At 44.5% G+C, this 20,599-nt stretch overlaps 1 protein-coding gene across 1 annotated transcript; it reads left to right on the forward strand.

Annotated features, from left to right (window-relative positions):
* The first annotated feature begins 1 nt into the window (after window position 1).
* Window positions 2-13,619, forward strand: LOC133550828 (phosphatidylinositol 3-kinase regulatory subunit gamma-like). The gene is made up of 10 exons (XM_061896891.1): window positions 2-279; window positions 6,776-6,887; window positions 6,959-7,057; window positions 7,145-7,325; window positions 8,700-8,816; window positions 11,268-11,410; window positions 11,497-11,673; window positions 11,755-11,829; window positions 11,905-12,075; window positions 12,154-13,619. The coding sequence occupies exons 1-10, from the start codon at window positions 225-227 to the stop codon at window positions 12,407-12,409; spliced, it is 1,386 nt and encodes a 461-aa protein (XP_061752875.1). The 5' UTR covers window positions 2-224; the 3' UTR covers window positions 12,410-13,619.
* Window positions 13,620-20,599: the final 6,980 nt, after the last annotated feature.

Consider the following 20,599-nt stretch of genomic DNA (forward strand, 5'->3'; position numbering starts at 1 on the left):
AAAGCCGCTCCGCCTCGCAGATGAAGCCAAGACGTCCCGATCGAGTCCGCGCACGCACTTTCTGACACTCAGACCTGCTTTGTGCTGCGGGAACCAACGAGAAGACTTGTCTTCGCTGCGAGGCAGGACGCGCAGATATCTTCCAAAAGCAAAACAAAAGAAACTGTTTTTTTTATGCATTTGGAGGCGACGGAGGCAGCCTGGACTACTGTCGTGGAACAGGAATGATTTATCCCCCTGAAGGTTTATTCTACATCGAGATGGACTCGGCACCGCCAGGTAACCGCAGCCATTGTTTCGCAGGGGTTGTGCGTCATTGTGGCGCCGAGACGCAAAGCGCGCACAAAGATCGTCTCCGCGGTGCCTGCATAGCGCAATTGGCTTTGGGCGATGACGTAATAGCTCCGGCAAGACCAGGCGCAGTGCTCCTTTGTCCCCGCGCCTGATGACGTGACCCCGATGCCCGGGTTCCTCTCTCTGGAGGGACGGCCGTGACAAAGCACGGCGGGACGGGACGACGCGAGGGAAATATGCTGCATTAAAAACTAGCGCCGCATGAAACCGCGGCTTTGTTCTCCTCTGCGGCCAGCCCTGCTTAATTAGCGCCAGCTCAGGAACTGGGCTGCAGGGGCCACTACAGTCTTTGGGAACCTTCTTTTTTTTTTTTTTACTTTGGAACCAAAACACCCCTAAAAAGTATAGACTGTGTATCTTTATATACTGTAAATAACTATTAGGTTGCATTCTGCCCTCTAGTGGAAGAACGTTCAATTGTCCTGTCTGTCATAAAGGGCTGCTCTTTGTAAACAAAGGCGCATTAAAACCGTTTCAGGGAACTATTTCGTGGAAGCGGACAAGCGGTAGGAAATGGATGGATGGATAATTTTCCGCAGCACAGTTGTTGGGAATCAATGGGCCAGACAACTCACCTCATGACCCATGGAAACCACGTCGAGAACTTGTTTTCCTTTAGTCCATGTCGGATTCTGACGTTGATTCAACGTTGAATTTGGGTCATTTCCCAACCAATATTCTATAACACAAATACGACGTTGAAACAACATACTTTTTGACAATGTTGATTTCACATATAATTTTTGTCATTTCCCAACCAATATTCTACAACAAAATTACAACGTTGAAACAACATACTTTTAGACAACGTTGATTTAACATTGAAATGTGGTCATTTCCCAACCAATATTCTATAACACAAATACAACGTTGAAACAACATACTTTTTGACAATGTTGATTTCACATATAATTTTTGTCATTTCCCAACCAATATTCTACAACACAAATACAACGTTGAAACAACATACTTTTTGACAACGTTGATTTAACATTGAAATGTGGTCATTTCCCAACCAATATTGTACAACAAAATTACAACGTTGAAACAACATACTTTTTGACAACGTTGATTTCATGTTGAATTTTGGTCATTTCCCAACCAATATTCTATAACACAAATACGACGTTGAAACAACATACTTTTTGACAACATTGATTTTACGTTGAATTTTGGTCACTACCCAACCTAATTTCTACAACACAATTACAACGTTTAAACAACATACTTTTTGACGACGTTGATTTCACGTTGAATTTTGGTCATTTCCTAACCTATATTCTGCAACACAAGTCAACGTACTTTCTGACGTTTAATCAACGTCAGGCTCTGACGTTGATTCAACATTGAATTTGGGTCATTTCCCAACCAATATTCTATAACACAAATACAACGTTGATTTCACTTATAATTTTTGTCATTTCTCAACCAATATTCCACAACAAAATTACAACGTTTAAACAACATACTTTTTGACAACGTTGATTTCATGTTGAATTTTGGTCATTTCCCAACCAATATTCTATAACACAAATACGACGTTGAAACAACATACTTTTTGACAACATTGATTTTACGTTGAATTTTGGTCATTTCTCTACCAATATTCTACAACACAAATACAACATTGAAACAACATACTTTTTGACGACGTTGATTTGACATTAACGTGTTCATTTCCTATCTCAGCTACAATCGGGCGGAAGGCGGTGTACACCCTGGACAAGTCACACAGATAGACAACATTCACACTCACATTCAGCTGAGATAGGCGCCATCGTCCCCGCCACCCCAAAAGGGAATAAGCGGTACAAAATGGATGGATGTGGTTATTTCCCAACCAATATTCTACAACAAAATTACAATGTTGAAACAACATACTTTGTGACGACGTTGATTTAACATTGAATTTTGATACATTCCCAACTAATATTCTACAAAGTGGAAACAACATACTTTTTGACAACGTTGATTTAACATTGACATGTGGTCATTTCCCAACCAATATTCTACAACACAAATACAGCATTGAAACAACATACTTTTCGACGACGTTGATTTAACGTTGAATTTTGGTCACTACCCAACCTAATTTCTACAACACAATTACAACGTTTAAACAACATACTTTTTGACGACGTTGATTTCACGTTGAATTTTGGTCATTTCCTAACCTATATTCTGCAACACAAGTCAACGTACTTTATGACGTTTAATCAACGTCAGGCTCTGACGTTGATTCAACGTTGAATTTGGGTCATTTCCCAACCAATATTCTATAACACAAATACAATGTTGAAACAACATACTTTTTGACAATGTTGATTTCACATATAATTTTTGTCATTTCCCAACCAATATTCTACAACACAAATACAACGTTGAAACAACATACTTTTTGACAACGTTGATTTAACATTGAAATGTGGTCATTTCCCAACCAATATTCTACAACACAAATACAACATTGAAACAACATACTTTTTGACAACGTTGATTTCACATATAATTTTTGTCATTTCTCAACCAATATTCCACAACAAAATTACAACGTTGAAACAACATACTTTGTGACGACGTTGATTTAACATTGAATTTTGATACATTCCCAACCAATATTCTACAAAGTGGAAACAACATACTTTTTGACAACGTTGATTTAACATTGACATGTGGTCATTTCCCAACCAATATTCTACAACACAAATACAGCATTGAAACAACATACTTTTCGACGACGTTGATTTAACGTTGAATTTTAGTCACTACCCAACCTATGTTCTACAACACAATTACAACGTTGAAACAACATGCTTTTTGACGACGTTGATTTAACATTGAATTTTGGTAATTTCCCAACCTATGTTTTACAACACAAATACAACATTGAAACAACATGCTTTTTGACAACATTGTCTTAATACTGAATTTTGGTCATTTCCCGACCAATTTCTACAACACAAGTACAAGATTGAAACAACATACTTTGTGACGACATTTAATCAATGTCAGGTTATGACGTTGATTTAATATTGAAATTTGGTCATTTCCCAACCAATATTCTGCAACACAAATACAACGTTGAAACAACATACTTTGCGACGACGTTGATTTAACATTGAATTTTGGTCAATTCCCAACCAATATTCTACAACACAAATACAACGTTGGAACAACATACTTTTTGACGGCGTTTATTCAATGACGGGTTCTGACGTTAATTTAACATTGAAATTTGGTCATTTCCCAACCACCAACACGGATCCAACAACCCATTTTGCAACGTGGTTTCAAAATTTGTTTTTAAAGGATGTGCACGTACAATCGCTCCCACATCTTCCCACTAAAGCCTGGCGAATGGAAAGACCTAACCTCGAAGTCTGAGTGTGTACATGAAAGTCATGTTTTGTGGAGAAGGTCCTACTGGCAAGGCAGCAGAAACCAGGCGACAGCAGTGATTGATGCACTTCTTAGTCCGTGCTTAATGACTTGGCTCCGGTCGGGTTCCGTGCTGCCGGTTTTGGAAGTCCACTGGAACTTTCTTGGCCCCCCCACCCCCACAGGAGGGAGGGAAGGTGTGCGGATTTAATTTTGCTGGGCCCAGCAGAAGCGGCAGCTTTTAGGTTTTGGGCTGCCAAAAAGTGCTGCTGCTGCACCTGACTTTTGTTTATTTTAAGGTCAGGAAAAGAGGAGAGCGGAAGGTGGGTGAAAGCCACATTTTCTCCTCTGAGAGGCAGCGCTTGTCGTCTCCCCAACTGCCTCATGAAAGGCACTTTTGTCCGGCAGTGAAATATATCGCCCTTCACCTTCTCTTGATGCGGTTTGCCCTCCTTTTTTATCCTCAGGAAAACGCTCAGACGTTTAGCCAAGTCAGATTTTCTTCCCCCGAAGGTTTATGGAAAACCCACGAAGATCTGCACGACGGCATTAATTACATAACGGCGGGTCACGCGGTTCAAAGTGTAATTGAAGCGATTTCAGCTTTTCCGTTAAAGTCTGTGCTGAACGTCTTACCGTGAATTGATTAACGCAGTGTTTTTCAAACTTCTTGGAGCCGGGGCACATTTTTTGCGTTGAAAAAATGCGGAAGTTGTTATCGTAATTCTTGGATATGACTTTAAAGCAAAACCAAGCATGCATCAACTGTAGCTCTTGTCTCAAAGTACTTTCACCACCCGTCAAATCACATTATTTTTTTGCTGTTTTCCTGCGTGTAGTGTTTTAGTTCTTGCCTTGCGCTCCTACTTTGGTGGCTTTTTCTCTTTTTTTGGTCTTTTCCTGTCGCAGTTTCATGTCTTCCTTTGAGCGATATTCCCCGCAGCTACTTTGTTTTCAGTAAATAAGAATATTTCAGTTGTTTTTATCCTTCTTTGTGGGGACATTGTTGATTGTCATGTTCGGATGTACTTTGTGGACGCCGTCTTTGTTCCACAGTAAGTCTTTGCTGTCGTCCAGCATTCTGTTTTTGTTGACTTTGTAGCCTTTCTGCCTAGCCCTCCCTAACTTTCATTGCCTTTTCTTAGGGGCGCTGACCTTTTGTTTATTTTTGGTTTAAGCATTAGATACCTTTTAACCTGCACACTGCCTCCCGCTGTTTCCGACATCTACAAAGGATTTAGCTACCGGCTGCCACCTACTGACATGGAAGAGTATTACACGGTTACTCTGCCGAGCTCTAGACAGCACCGACACTCAACAACAACAACAACAAATCATTTGCAGACTATAATACTGGTTTGCAAAAATATTTTTAACCATCCATCCATCCATCATCTTCCGCTTATCCGAGGTCGGGTCGCGGGGGCAACAGCCTAAGCAGGGAAACCCAGACTTCCCTCTCCCCAGCCACTTCGTCTAGCTCTTCCCGGGGGATCCCGAGGCGTTCCCAGGCCAGCCGGGAGACATAGTCTTCCCAACGTGTCCTGGGTCTTCCCCGTGGCCTCCTACCGGTTGGACGTGCCCTAAACACCTCCCTAGGGAGGCGTTCGGGTGGCATCCTGACCAGATGCCCGAACCACCTCATCTGGCTCCTCTCGATGTGGAGGAGCAGCGGCTTTACTTTGAGTCCCTCCCGGATGGCAGAGCTTCTCACCCTATCACACGGCGGTGGAAACTCATTTCGGCCGCTTGTACCCGTGATCTTATCCTTTCGGTCATGACCCAAAGCTCATGACCATAGGTGAGGATGGGAACGTAGATCGAACGGTAAATTGAGAGCTTTGCCTTCCGGCTCAGCTCCTTCTTCACCACAACGGATCGGTACAACGTCCGCATTACTGAAGACGCCGCACCGATCCGCCTGTCGATCTCACGATCCACTCTTCCCTCACTCGTGAACAAGACTCCTAGGTACTTGAACTCCTCCACTTGGGGCAGGGTCTCCTCCCCAACCCGGAGATGGCACTCCACCCTTTTCCGGGCGAGAACCATGGACTCGGACTTGGAGGTGCTGATTCTCATTCCGGTCGCTTCACACTCGGCTGCGAACCGATCCAGCGAGAGCTGAAGATCCCGGTCAGATGAAGCCATCAGGACCACATCATCTGCAAAAAGCAGAGACCTAATCCTGCGGTTACTGAACCGGAACCCCTCAACGCCTTGACTGCACCTAGAAATTCTGTCCATAAAAGTTATGAACAGAATCGGTGACAAAGGACAGCCTTGGCGGAGTCCAACCCTCACTGGAAATGTGTCCGACTTACTGCCGGCAATGCGGACCAAGCTCTGGCACTGATCATACAGGGAACGGACCGCCACAATAACACAGTCCGATACCCCATACTCTCTGAGCACTCCCCACAGGACTTCCCGAGGGACACGGTCGAATGCCTTCTCCACAAAGCACATGTAGACTGGTTTGAGTCCATTTTTAACCCAAATTGGTGAAATTGTCAGACTGTATCTCACAACACACTAGTTGAAAAACACTGGATTAACGTGGACTTCGACTTAAACAAGTTGAAAAACTTACTGGGGTGTTACCATTTAGTGGTCAATTGTACAGAATATGTACTGAACTGTGCTATCTACCAATAAAAGTTTCAATCAATCAATCGGAATTACGGCGTGATAAAACCTAGTCACTGTTTTCAAACAAAAGGGCGAATGAAAGATACTCCTTTTCAACTGCCAGTCCCGACTCTCACTCTTTATGGAGACTGTAAAATATACGTGTCATAAGACTCGTGCAACAACTCCAGTTGGGTGTCAGTCACGACGAGGCATGTGACATCTTTTGGAAACATGCCTGGGCTTGTCCCTGACAGGCAATGACAGACTGGTGTGGGCGGGCGGGTGCGGGAGATTTATGTTTACGCTCTCTTGAGACGTGTAGATCAATATTTCCAGACCGATAGCGCTCTTTCTAAGAACTACTCCCCCTAATCTCGAGTTTTTCTTTTTTTTGGTGTGTCCTCGGCAGCTCTCCCCCCTAGGTCAACAAAGCCAGCCTCTTCTGCCATGAACAATAACTGCCTTCCCCCGCCGACGTACTCGCTACAGGACGCGGAATGGTACTGGGGAGATATAACCAGGTAAACATCTGCCGGTGTGCCGTTTGAAACGCCTTGCCGTGTTTAATCTGCTAACCGATTTTCGGCCCCAGGGATGAGGTGAACGAGAAGCTCCGCGACACGTCCGACGGCTCCTTCCTGGTGCGTGACGCCTCCACAAAGTTGCAGGGAGACTTCACGCTGACATTGCGGTAGGAAAAGATGAAGCGAGTGTGTCCTTTTTATGCATTTTTTATTTTTCAACTAACTCGTCGGATACATTGCGTTTTTTTTTTTAGGAAAGACGGCCACAATAAGCTGATCAAGATTTACCACCGAGACGGAAAGTACGGCTTCTCGGACCCGCTCACGTTCTCCTCCGTGGTGGAGCTCATTTGGCACTACCAGCACCATCCCTTGGTGGAGTACAACGCCACACTGGACCTGATGCTTACACATCCCTTGTCCCGCTTCCAGCAGGTTAGATGTCTTTGGATTAGCCTTTAGTGGAAATGTTAGCCTATATCCATCCATCCATCCATCTTCTTCCGCTTATCCGAGGTCGGGTCGCGGGGGCAGCAGCCTAAGCAGGGAAGCCCAGACTTCCCTCTCCCCAGCCACTTCGTCTAGCTCTTCCCGGGGGATCCCGAGGCGTTCCCAGGCCAGCCGGGAGACATAGTCTTCCCAACGTTTCTTGGGTCTTCCCCGTGGCCTCCTACCGGTCGGACGTGCCCTAAACACCTCCCTCGGGAGGCGTTCGGGTGGCACCCTGACCAGATGCCCGAACCACCTCATCTGGCTCCTCTCGATGTGGAGGAGCAGCGGCTTTACTTTGAGTTCCTCCCGGATGACAGAGCTTCTCACCCTATCTCTAAGGGAGAGCCCCGCCACACGGCGGAGGAAACTCATTTCGGCCGCTTGTACCCGTGATCTTATCCTTTCGGTCATGACCCAAAGCTCATGACCATAGGTGAGGATGGGAACGTAGATCGACCGGTAAATTGAGAGCTTTGCCCTCCGGCTCAGCTCCTTCTTCACCACAACAGATCGGTACAACGTCCGCATTACTGAAGACGCCGCACCGATCCGCCTATCGATCTCACGATCCACTCTTCCCCCACTCGTGAACAAGACTCCCAGGTACTTGAACTCCTCCACTTGGGGCAGGGTCTCCTCCCCAACCCGGAGATGGCACTCCACCCTTTTCCGGGAGAAAACCATGGACTCAGATTTGGAGGTGCTGATTCTCATTCCGGTCGCTTCACACTCGGCTGCGAACCGATCCAGCGAGAGCTGAAGATCCCGGTCAGATGAAGCCATCAGGACCACATCATCTGCAAAAAGCAGAGACCTAATCCTGCGGTTACCAAACCGGAACCCCTCAATGCCTTGACTGCGCCTAGAAATTCTGTCCATAAAAGTTATGAACAGAATCGGTGACAAAGGGCAACCTTGGCGGAGTCCAACCCTCACTGGAAACGTGTCCGACTTACTGCCAGCAATGCGGACCAAGCTCTGACACTGATCGTACAGGGATCGGACCGCCACAATAACACAGTCCGATACCCCATACTCTCTGAGCACTCCCCACAGGACTTCCCGAGGGACACGGTCGAATGCCTTCTCCAAGTCCACAAAGCACATGTAGACTGGTTGGGCAAACTCCCATGAACCCTCAAGAACCCTGCCGAGAGTATAGAGCTGGTCCACAGTTCCACGACCAGGACGAAAACCACACTGTTCCTCCTGCATCCGAGGTTCGACTATCCGGCGTAGCCTCCTGTCCAGTACACCTGAATAAACCTTACCGGGAAGGCTGAGTTAGCCTATATATTGACCGTATTTTTTTTCCAGGTGAAGGAGAACAGCGTTGATGTCGCGGGAAGAAAGCTTAAAGAGGTCCACTGTCAGTATCAAGAGAAATCCAAGGAGTTTGATCGTCTTTATGAGTCCTTCACCAAGACCTCACAGGTAAAAATACGAATACAAACTCAAAGGACATCTGACTCTGACACAGTCGAGTCGGCCTGAATCTGAATTGTTTCAGCCTTTTTTTTAGATGAAAATAGCACTTTAGATCCATTTCAGTCTGGATACAAAACTTTGCACAGTACTGAATCTGCACTTTTAAAGGTTTTTAATGACTTGCTTTTAATGTCTGATTCTGGCAGCTCTGCCATTTTAGTGCTTTTAGATCTTACAGCTGCCTTTGACACAGTCAATCAATCAATCAATCAATCAATGTTTATTTATATAGCCCCAAATCACAAATGTCTCAAAGGACTGCACAAATCAATACTACTACAACATCCTCGGAAGAACCCACAAAAGGGCAAGGAAAACTCACACCCAGTGGGCAGGGAGAATTCACATCCAGTGGGACGCCAGTGACAATGCTGACTATGAGAAACCTTGGAGAGGACCTCAGATGTGGGCAACCCCCCCCCCTCTAGGGGACCGAAAGCAATGGATGTCGAGCGGGTCTAACATGATGCTGTGAAAGTTCAATCCATAGTGGCTCCAACACAGCCGCGAGAGTTCAGTTCAAGCGGATCCAAGACAGCAGCCAGAGTCCCGTCCACAGGAAACCATCTCAAGCGGATCAGCAGCGTAGAGATGTCCCCAACCGACCACACAATTCTTTTAGACCGCCTGAGAGACTGTGTGGGTGTCAGGGGGACTGCGTTAGCGTGGTTCGGATCTTACCTGTCTGAGAGGTCCTTCTCTGTCAGGCTGGGGGGACGCCACCTCCTCTTCTGCCCCGCTTTACTGTGGTGTCCCCCAGGGATCTATTTTAGGCCCCATCCTGTTCGCTCTTTATCTCCTCCCTCTTGGAGATATTTTTAAGAAACATGGAGTGTTTTATCACTTTTATGCAGATGACTGCCAAATTTATATGCCGATTTCAAAAAGCCACGGCCCCCTGACACCCCTTCTTAACTGTCTATGCAACGTCAAGGCTTGGTTAGCCCAGAATTTTTTAATAATGAATGAGGGAAGAACGGAAATTTTAGTTTGACTTGGGACCATTGCAAAATGATGTGCGTCCCAAAGTCACCAGCCTTGGCGTCACTATAGACAGCCATTTTAAACTAGACAAACAAGTCAATGGCGTTTTAAAATCGTGTTTTTATCACCTTCGTCTTTTAGTAAAGGTTAAACCCTTTTTATCTTTTAACCTTTTTGAACAAGTCGTGCATGCTTTTATTTCAAGTGGCCTGGACTACTGCAATGCACTTTATGCTGGCATTAGCCAAAAAGCTCTCTCCCGATTGCAGTTAGTCCAGAACGCGGCAGCAGGACTTTTAACAGGGGCCAGGAAAGGCCAGCATAGAACCCCAATTCTTCAGAGTTTGCACTGGCTCCCTGTTCATTTTAGAATTGATTTTAAAACATCGCTGTTTGTTTTTAAATCTTTACATGGACTGGCACCTCAATATATCTCGGACCTTATCCAAATTTACATTCCTGCGCGCGCTCTGAGGTCCGAGAGCCAGTTCCAGCTCGTGGTGCCCAAGACCAGACTTAAGACCAGGGGAGACAGGGCCTTCTCTGTGGTCGGCCCTAAGCTCTGGAACACTCTGCCGCTCCATGTTCAAACTGCTTCCACAGTGGAGTGTTTTAAGTCTCGTCTTAAGACCCACTTTTATTCTTTGGCTTTTAACACTACGTGAGTTGTGTGCTCCTCTGTTCTCTGTTGTACTCTGTGTTTTTTATACACTTTGATTTCTATTTTACTGTTTTAATTGATTTTACCCTTTAAAATAGTTTTTAATCATATTTGTTTTTATATTGTTTTTATCCATCCATCCATTTTCTACCGCTTATTCCCTTTTGGTGTCGCGGGGGGCGCTGGCGCCTATCTCAGCTACAATCGGGCGGAAGGCAGGGTACACCCTGGACAAGTCGCCACCTCATCGCAGGGCCAACACAGATAGACAGACAACATTCACACTCACATTCACACACTAGGGCCAATTTAGTGTTGCCAATCAACCTATCCCCAGGTGCATGTCTTTGGAGGTGGGAGGAAGCCGGAGTACCCGGAGGGAACCCACGCATTCACGGGGAGAACATGCAAACTCCACACAGAAAGATCCCGAGCCTGGATTTGAACCCAGGACTGTAGGAACTTCGTATTGTGAGGCAGACGCACTAACCCCTCTGCCACCGTGAAACCCATATTGTTTTTATTGGTTTTATATTTTTTTTTTGTTGTTTTTATTCAGTCATTGGTGGAGCATAATATATATATATATATATATATATACTTTTTTAAATTTTATTTTATTTATTTTTATTTTTTTACAATTATTTTTAACATGGCTGTGCAGCACTTTGGAAACGTTATTGTTGTTTAAATGTGCTATATAAATAAAGTGGATTGATTGGATTGGATTGTTGAATTCCGCGTGGTGTCAGGAAATTCAGATGAAGCAAACGGCGATCGAGGCGTTCAACGAGACGATGATGATCTTCGAGGAGCAGTGTCGTGAACAGGAGCGCTACGGGGAGGAATTTGAGAGGAACAATCAATCTGACGGAGACGACAAAGATCTGGAGAGGTACCGGCGTCGCTTGGAAGTTCGGCACACCGCATTTTCTTCTCTGTCGGCCGCAATCCTGTGACGTGACTTGCTTCCTTTTTTAGCTTTTTGATCAATTACGAGAAGCTGAAGTGCCGTCTCTGCGAGATCTACGACAGCAAGATCCATCTGGAGGTAGACTTGAGAAGCCAGGTGGAGGACTACCGAGAGACAGACCGAAAGATAAACAGTTTGCGGCCAGATCTCATCCAGCTGCGGAACATCAGAGACCAGTATCTCAAGTGAGTAGCGTGAGGTAGACCGACCAGGCTTTGCACTATGGAAAGTCTTTCAAGTAATCTGTCATCGATTTTTTTTTACAGCTGGCTCAATCACAAAGGTGTACGGCAGAAACGTATATACGACTGGCTTGGCATACTCAGTGACGGCCTTGACGAGTACGTGTTGACTAAAGCCTTCTGTGAAACGCATTTTCTCCCGGAGTAATCCAAAGTCATGTTTTGCTCTGGCAGTACGTACGTGCTGAAGGGCGACGAGAAGAACTTGCCGCATCAGGACGAGACGACTTGGTTTGTGGGCGAAATGAGCCGGACGCAGGCCGAGGAGATGCTCGATGGGAAAGACACCGGCACCTTCCTCATTCGTGAGAGCAGCAAACAAGGCTCCTACGCCTGCTCCGTCGTGTGAGTTCCACATTTTGAAGGCACTGTCTGGATGTCAGCGTGACGCTCACTTGGCGGGTTCGATTTATCCTCCTCCAGGGTCAACGAAGAAGTGAAGCACTGTATGGTCTACAACACGCCGCACGGCTACGGCTTCGCCGAGCCCTACGACATTCACTGCTCCCTGAAAGACCTTGTCCTGCACTACCGCCTGCACTCCTTGGCGCAACACAACGACGCCCTGGACGTGAGGCTGTCGCAGCCGGTACACGCCAAAGGGCCCGCGGAGGAGCACAAACTCATACAGACTCCCAAACAGACTGTCAGGCTTCCACCGGCTGCTCCAGAAATGTAGACCAAGGGAGATCAAACAAAGGACGTGTTTACTGTACCCGGCGAGAAGGACTGCAATCGAGGTGAAATGTTGCACTAAAGTGATTCCATCAGTTTTTTGCGATCGAAGTGGGACCGGAACTTGAATGTCAGCTTCTGTTGTTTTTTTCTTTTTCCTTTCAAGAGACCGTTAAATGTTTCCGGAAAGAACTTCATATATTGCTGTTTGTTTGTGGGACATTATTGACGCCCGCTCCTCAAGATGCCGAAGATCTTGGTTGGACCCAAAGGATCAGAGCTGACATTTTTGGCTTCAAACCGAACGAGCTCTGAGAAAGTTCCAGGATATATTAGACGGCTACGAGACGAGTGAGGAGAAAATGGTGCTGTACACAGGCTGTTTCTGTCGTCCATGGTTTGGTGGACCAAACCCTTCTTGGGGACGGCGGGCGGGGGGGGAAATGCCACTTGAGAATATGAGAAAAATTGTGGTGCGCCCTAACAATTTGCACCATTCATACAGTGGATATTATGTAGCATTAACATCCTAGTAACCCATGATAAGAGCCTATTTCTGGTTGAACGAAGCACTTGGCAAACATCTCGTCGACGCATTCGGACAAGCAAAAACTATCCACACCTGCTGATGAAAACATAATCGGAAGTACTGTATGTTATATTCTGTTACTCGAAGTATAAGCGTTTTGTATTCTATATATATTTTTTCTATAAACACGCCACAAGATGAAAAGCTTGAAGAAAGTGCAATCCAACAGTATTTCTATTGTTGCAAAGTGTGACGGCGGCGGAAAGGTGTTACGAACGGTTTTTGACGTGCGCCACAAAAATGCACTCGGGGGTGGTGTTGGCGAGGTATGGCCCGCGACGTTGGCGTTGAACGGCGCCAGGTGTCCTGCCTCCATTACTTGAATCGTGGCATCGCTCCAGCTATGAATGTGTTTCCTGATGTGCGGCCCACACAGTTAGAGGCGTGAAGAATCGGGTGTTGAACTTGGCACATTTGTTTTGGTTTTTTTTGTCCTTCTGTTCAAGTTTGATGACAACAGGAACGCTGTACAGAGAAAAACTAAAATGTATATCTAAGGTCGCTTGGTTTAAAGAAAAACTCCGTATGAGGACGGAGAGGAGGCCTCGGCTAAGGCTAAGCAATGTGAGATTCTGACCTTTTTCTTGCTGAAAGACAATAAACTGATGAGGGTTTTGTCATTTTACGCAACACGTTTCATTGTTTCTTCAAGTTCTGTCTGAGCGGAGGCAAATACCTTTTTTTTTTCAGTGAAAAATTGAAGCAAGATCTTTAAGACGACAATTTGCAAATCCTTTTCCACTGCAAAGACAAGACGTTTTAACGTCCAAACTGACAAACTTTTATCTTTTGCAAATATTAGCTCATTTGGAATGTGATGCCTGCAACGTGTTTTAAAAAAAAGCTGGCACAAGTGGCAAAAAAGACTGAGAAAGTGGAAGAATGCTCATCAAACGCTTATTGGAAACATCCCACAGGTGAACGGGCTTAATTGGGAACAGGTGGGTGCCATGATTGGCTGTAAAAGCAGCTTCCATGAAATGCTCACTCGTTCACAAACGGGGCGAAGGTCACCACTTTGTCAACAAATGCCCGAGCAAATTGTCCCAACAGCTCGAGAACAACATTTCTCACCATCTACGGTCCGTAATATCATCAAAAGGTTCAGAGAATCTGGAGAAATCACTGGAAGTAAGGTAAGCGCTGATATTACAGATCTTGGATCCCTCAGAAGGTACTGCATCAAAAAGCGGCATCAGTGTGTAAAAGATATCACCACATGAGTTCAAGAACACTTCAGAAATCCACTGTCAGTAAGTACAGTCTGTCGCTACATCTGTATGTGTAGGTTAAAACTACTATGCAAAGCCACAGCCATTTATCAACAACACCCAGAAACGCCGCCGGCTTCGCTGGGCCCGAGCTCATCTTAAGATGGACTGATGCAAAGTGGAAAAGTGTTCTGTGGTCTGACGAGTCCACATTGTTTTTGGAAACTGAAACTTTGTGTCCTCTGGAACAAAGAAGATAACCATCCGGATTGTTTTAGGTGCAAATTTGAAAAGGCAGGGGGGTATTACAACTCTCAAATCCCTTCACTGACTTCCTGTTCCACTCAGGGTTGAATACAAAGTCTCCCTACTAACCCACCAGTGCCTCCATGGAAATGCCCCCCTCTACCTCAAAGAACTACTCACCCCCAAATCCTCCACATTACACCTCCGCTCCAAACAGGCTAACCTCCTCCAACCTCTAAGGACAAAGCTACGAACTATGGGGGACCGGGATTTCTGCTCTGCCACTCCCAGTCTGTGGAAAGCTCTCCCTGACCACCTGAGGGCACCACAGACTGAAGATGCTTTTAAAAAAGGCTTAAAAACCCTTCTTTTTGAAACACCTTTATACATATATACGCATACTAGTTCTAGCTATTAGGCTGTTCTAGTTTTTATTTTTATTATTGAGGACAGGGTGGCGCAGGTGGGCGAGTGGCTGTACCAGCAACCTGAGGGTTCCTGGTTCAATCCCCACCTTCTACCATCCTAGTCACGTCCGTTGTGTCCTCGAGCAAGACACTTCACCCTTGCTCCTGACGGGTCCTGGTTAGCGCCTTGCATGGCAGCTCCTTCCATCAGTGTGTGAATGTGGAAATAGTGTCAAAGCGCTTGGAGTTCCTTAAATAGGTAGAAAAGCGCGATACAGGTATAACACATTTTAATTTACATTTAATTATTTGTTTTATCTTTGTATTATTATTATTATTATTACTTTTTTAAATGCACTGTAGCACTTTGAGGTTGTTTGCTCAATGTAAAGTGCTTTTTTTTTTTACAAATAAAATCTATTATTATTATTATTATTAGTGGCCAAGGCATGGGTAACTTACACATCTGTGAAGGCACCATTAATGTGGAAAGGTACACACAACTTTCGGAGCAACATATGTTGTTATCATGGACGCCCCTGCTTATTTCAGCAAGACAATGCCAAGCCACGTGGCTTCATAGTAAAAGAGTGTGGGTACTAGACTGGCCTGCCTGTAGTCCAGACATTGAAAATGTGCGAAGGCTAAAATAGTCGAAAGGGAGACTGTTGAACAACTTAAGCTGTACATCAAGCAAGAATGGGAAAGAATTCCACTTCAAAAATGTGTCTCCTCAGTTCCCAAACCTTTACTGAGTTTTGTTAAAAGAAAAGGCCATGTAACACACTGGTAAAAATGCCTTTTTTGCAATGTGTGTACATGAATATTTGCAAAATAACAAAGTTTCTCTGTGTGAAGATAAATATCTTGTCTTTGCAGTCTATTCAATTGAATATAAGTTGAAAAGGATTTGTTGTATTCTCCTTTTTTTTAGCATTTAAGTCTCACCTTAAAACTAAAACTTAAAAGATGTGACTTTAAGGTTTTACTAATTACGTATAAAATACTACACGGTCTAGCTCCATCCTATCTTGCCGATTGTATTGTACCGTATGTCCCGGCAAGAAATCTGCGTTCAAAGGACTCCGGTTTATTAGTGATTCCTAGAGCCCAAAAAAAGTCTGCGGGCTATAGAGCGTTTTCCGTTCGGGCTCCAGTACTCTGGAATGCCCTCCCGGTAACAGTTCGAGATGCTACCTCAGTAGAAGCATTTAAGTCTCACCTTAAAACTCATCTGTATACTCTAGCCTTTAAATAGACCTCCTTTTTAGACCAGTTGATCTGCCGCTTATTTTCTTTCTCCTATCTCCCCCCCTCCCTTGAGGAGGGGGTCCGGTCCGATGACCATGGATGAAGTACTGGCTGTCCAGAGTCGAGACCCAGGATGGACCGCTCGCCTGTATCGGTTGGGGACATCTCTACGCTGCTGATCCGCCTCCGCTTGAGATGGTTTCCTGTGGACGGGACTCTCGCTGCTGTCTTGGATCCGCTTGAACTGAACTCTCGCGGCTGTGTTGGAGCCACTATGGATTGAACTTTCACAGTATCATGTTAGACCCGCTCGACATCCATTGCTTTCGGTCCCCTAGAGGTGGGGGATTGCCCACATCTGAGGTCCTCTCCAAGGTTTCTCATAGTCAGCATTGTCACTGGCGTCCCACTGGATGTGAATTCTCCCTGCCCACTGGGTGTGAGTTTTCCTTGCCCTTTTGTGGGCTCTTCCGAGGATGTTGTAGTCGTAATGATTTGTGCAGTCCTTTGAGACATTTGTGATTTGGGCCTATATAAATAAACATTGATTGATTGATTGATTGACACAACAGGACAACTTCACTGCTTTTGGCTTTTTGTGAAATGAAAACTGGACGCGAGACTTAGTAGATTTCAGATTGCTCACTTGTGTGTTCCACCGAGCTCGATCCCGGGGTCAGCCGGGGTAGGAAGGCAGCGGAGGACATGCTGTGGACAGATGGAAGAGAAAGGAAATGACAAGTACAATAGCAGGATGTGCAAAAATCCTTTCCCTGCCCGCCCGGTATGCCAGAAAACAATTAGATCATTGGGAACAGTCATTAAGAAATGTTACATTTCAGGATATTAAAAAAAACAAAACAATGCGGGGCCTCAGATTAACGGACAGATGTTTATCAGCGATGCGGTTACGTAATAAACATATCTGCCGTATAAAATGCTATCAGTTGAGAGGCAGGAGGACAAAGAGTGAGCTATTAGGACCACTGATAAGGTCCACGTCCCCACTTGACACGGCCTCTGTCACCACAACATGTGGCCTCTTTCAGCCCGTCAGGTCCACCTTAGGCGGGGATTATGAAGGTGAAGAGGGCAGGGATATTCTCCTGGAGAGTCTCAGTTTCAGGCCATGGATTACTCCCTCTTACCTGTGTCAGCCGTTCATCATGCAGGAAGAGGGCAGGAGAGGTAGCTGGCTATGTTTCTATGTCCTCCATATTTGGGAAGCCAAAACATCATCGACCCTTTTCTGTTTCTCCGGCCAATGTTCACTTTGCCACCTCGCTTTGACGAGCACGTCAGGTCACCTGAACCTTCGGACTACACACCTGATTTATGTCCACCTACAAAGGAAGCCCGGGTCAGATTTGAAAAAAGTTGCAATTGTATCGTTCATGTTGACATGAAGACACTCATTGTGTACATTGCACTGTGAACATAGACACATTTCACTGTTGAAGTCCACACACACATAGATATACATATATATATATATATATATACATATATATGTACATATTTATGTATATATTTATATACATATATATACATATATATAAACATACATACATACATATATATACATACACATATACATATGCATATACATATATATACATACATTATACATATATACATACATTATACATATATGTATATACATATATATCAATCAATCAATGTTTACTTATATAGCCCTAAATCACTAGTGTCTCAAAGGGCTGCACAAACCACTACGACATCCTCGGTAGGCCCACATAAGGGTGGGGAAAACTCACACCCAGTGGGACGTCGGTGACAATGATGACTATGAGAACCTTGGAGAGGTGGAGGAGGGAAAAAGAAAAAACAAATCTCAGCCTGGCTGCTTTAGCCTCGTCGAGAAACTGCCGGTCACCACACTCATGGCCACACCCCTCCGACTTTCAGGTTGTATAGGTACGACTATATAATCTCAATAAAACACTATTAACACAATAAGCAGATAAGGGATTTCCCAGAATTATCCTAGTAAATGTGTCTAATTACATCTGAATCGCTCCCACTGGATATTCTTTTTTTTTTCTAGTCCTTCACTCTCACTTTCCTCATCCACGAACCTTTCATCCTCGCTCAAATTAATGGGGAAATCGTCGATTTCTCGGTCCGAATCGCTCTAGCTGCTGGTGGCTATGATTGTAAACTATGTGAGGATCTCTACAACCAGTAAAGTCACGCGCACATCGTCTACTACTTCTGGTACAGGCAAGGCTTTTTTATTAGCCACCAAAAGTTGCAAACTTTATCGTGGATGTTCTCTACTAAATCCTTTCAGCAAAAATACGGCAATATCGCGAAATGATCGAATATGACCAGCTATCCCCGTTTAAATAAGAACATCTCATTCCAGTAGGCCTTTCAAGCCATGAGTTGGAGAAGTTTGTAAGAGGTCGGACGGACAGGAAGTGTGAGGAAGAGAGGAGGAAGTGGGCAGCAATGTAGGGAAGACATGTTATTCCCTAGAAGACATGTTATTCCCCATCATGTAAAAAAGTAGTGACTTTGATGGAAGCTGAAACATTCCAGCCAAGCTGGCTACTTCCCAAAGAGACTTGCCGACGCAGCACTTTCACTTCAACTCACAACTCAATCCCTCCCAACTCCCGCCCTTTCCAGGAAAAAAAAAAAAAAAAACCTAAACAAGGTCTTTTCCTCTCCCAACTAAAACACTCCTCCTCCACTTCACGCAGCCCTGCTCGTTTCGCTAAGTAACCGGGCAGGCGGCTTTGTTGTCCAACCTTCGACATAAAGACGCCATTAAGTGACTTACAGGCCGGGCGGGAAGGAGAAGAAGAAGGAGAAGGAGGTTTCGTCCAATCAGGCGGCGCCTGCTCGCTGTCTCCGGCCCATTCCTGCGGCTCTCGGCCAATGGGAGGCCGGGGACCTGAATGGTGTCAGCCAATCAGAAGCCGGTTGCTATGTGGAAGGAAGAATCGATAAAAAAGGGCTTTTTTCTTTTTTTCTTTTTTTTTCCTTGCGCCTCGCTTTTTTTTTATTAGCTGACGTTATGGCCGCCGAGTTTGTTCTGTCAGACTTGCACACTTCTGCTCAACTTTACACCAGCAGCTTCACTCTGGCTCTTTCATTCAGAAATAGATATAAATGTTGACTTATAAGCGTTCTTTCAAACACATGAATACTCTTCACACATATGCTTTCTACACCAAAATTCATCTATTTATTATTATTATCATTATTATTATTCACATTTTGACGCGCTCTACCTTCCATTTTTCACCCGATTCAAAGCGTTCCAACTTCAAAGTGTTCAGCCTATTGGGGAATCGCAGGCTTTTCCTTGACAAATTCCCAGATTTCCCAGAATTCCCGTTTTTCAGGGACATGTTTCACCATTTTAAATTATTTGTCCATTTTTCAAACTTTCACCATTTCCACATTTTTCACCCGATTCAAAGCATTCTAACTTCAAACTGTTCAGCCTATTCAGAAAATCGAGGGCTTTCCCTTGACAAATTCCAAAAATTGGCAGATTTCCCAGAATTCCTGGTTTTTCGGGACATTTTTCCCCATTTAAAATTATTTGTCCATTTTTCAAACATCCACCATTTCCACATTTTTCACAGCGTTCCAACTTCAATGTGTTCAGCCTATTCGGGAATTGCGGGATTTTCCTTGACAAATTACAACAATTCCCAAATTTCCCAGAATTCCCGGTTTTCAGGGACGTTTTTCCCCATTCAAAATTATTTGTCCATTTTTCAAACTTTCACCATTTCCAAATTTTTCACCCTATAGAAAGCGTTCCAACTTCAAACTGTTCAGCCTATTCGGGAATTGCCGGCTTTTCCTTGACAAATTCCAAAAATTCCCAAATTTCCCAGAATTCCTAGTTTTTCGGGACATTTTTCCCCATTTAAAATTATTTGTCCATTTTTCAAACATCCACCATTTCCACATTTTTCACAGCGTTCCAACTTCAAAGTGTTCAGCCTATTCTGGAATTGCGGGCTTTTCCTTGAAAAATTCCCCAAATTCCCAAATTTCCCTGAATTCCCGGTTTTCAGGGACATTTTTCCCCATTTAAAATTATTTGTCCCTTTTTCAAACTTCCACCATTTTCCCATTTTTCACCCAATTCAAAGCGTTCCAATTTCAAATTGTTCAGCCTGTTGGGGAATCTCTGGCTTTTCCTTGACAAATTCCCAGATTTCCCAGAATTCCCGGGTTTTCGGGACATTTTTCCCCATTTAAAATTATTTGTCCATTTTTCAAACATCCACCATTTCCACATTTTTCACAGCGTTCCAACTTCAGTGTTCAGCCTATTCGGGAATTGCGGGCTTTTCCCTGAAAAATTCCAAAAATTCCCAAATTTCTCTGAATTCACGGTTTTCAGGGACATTTTTCCCCATTTAAAATTATTTGTCCATTTTTCAAACTTCCACCATTTTCCCATTTTTCACCCAATTCAAAGCATTTCAATTTCGAAA

Source organism: Nerophis ophidion, linkage group LG04, assembly GCF_033978795.1.
Source record: "Nerophis ophidion isolate RoL-2023_Sa linkage group LG04, RoL_Noph_v1.0, whole genome shotgun sequence".
NCBI lineage: Eukaryota > Metazoa > Chordata > Actinopteri > Syngnathiformes > Syngnathidae > Nerophis > Nerophis ophidion.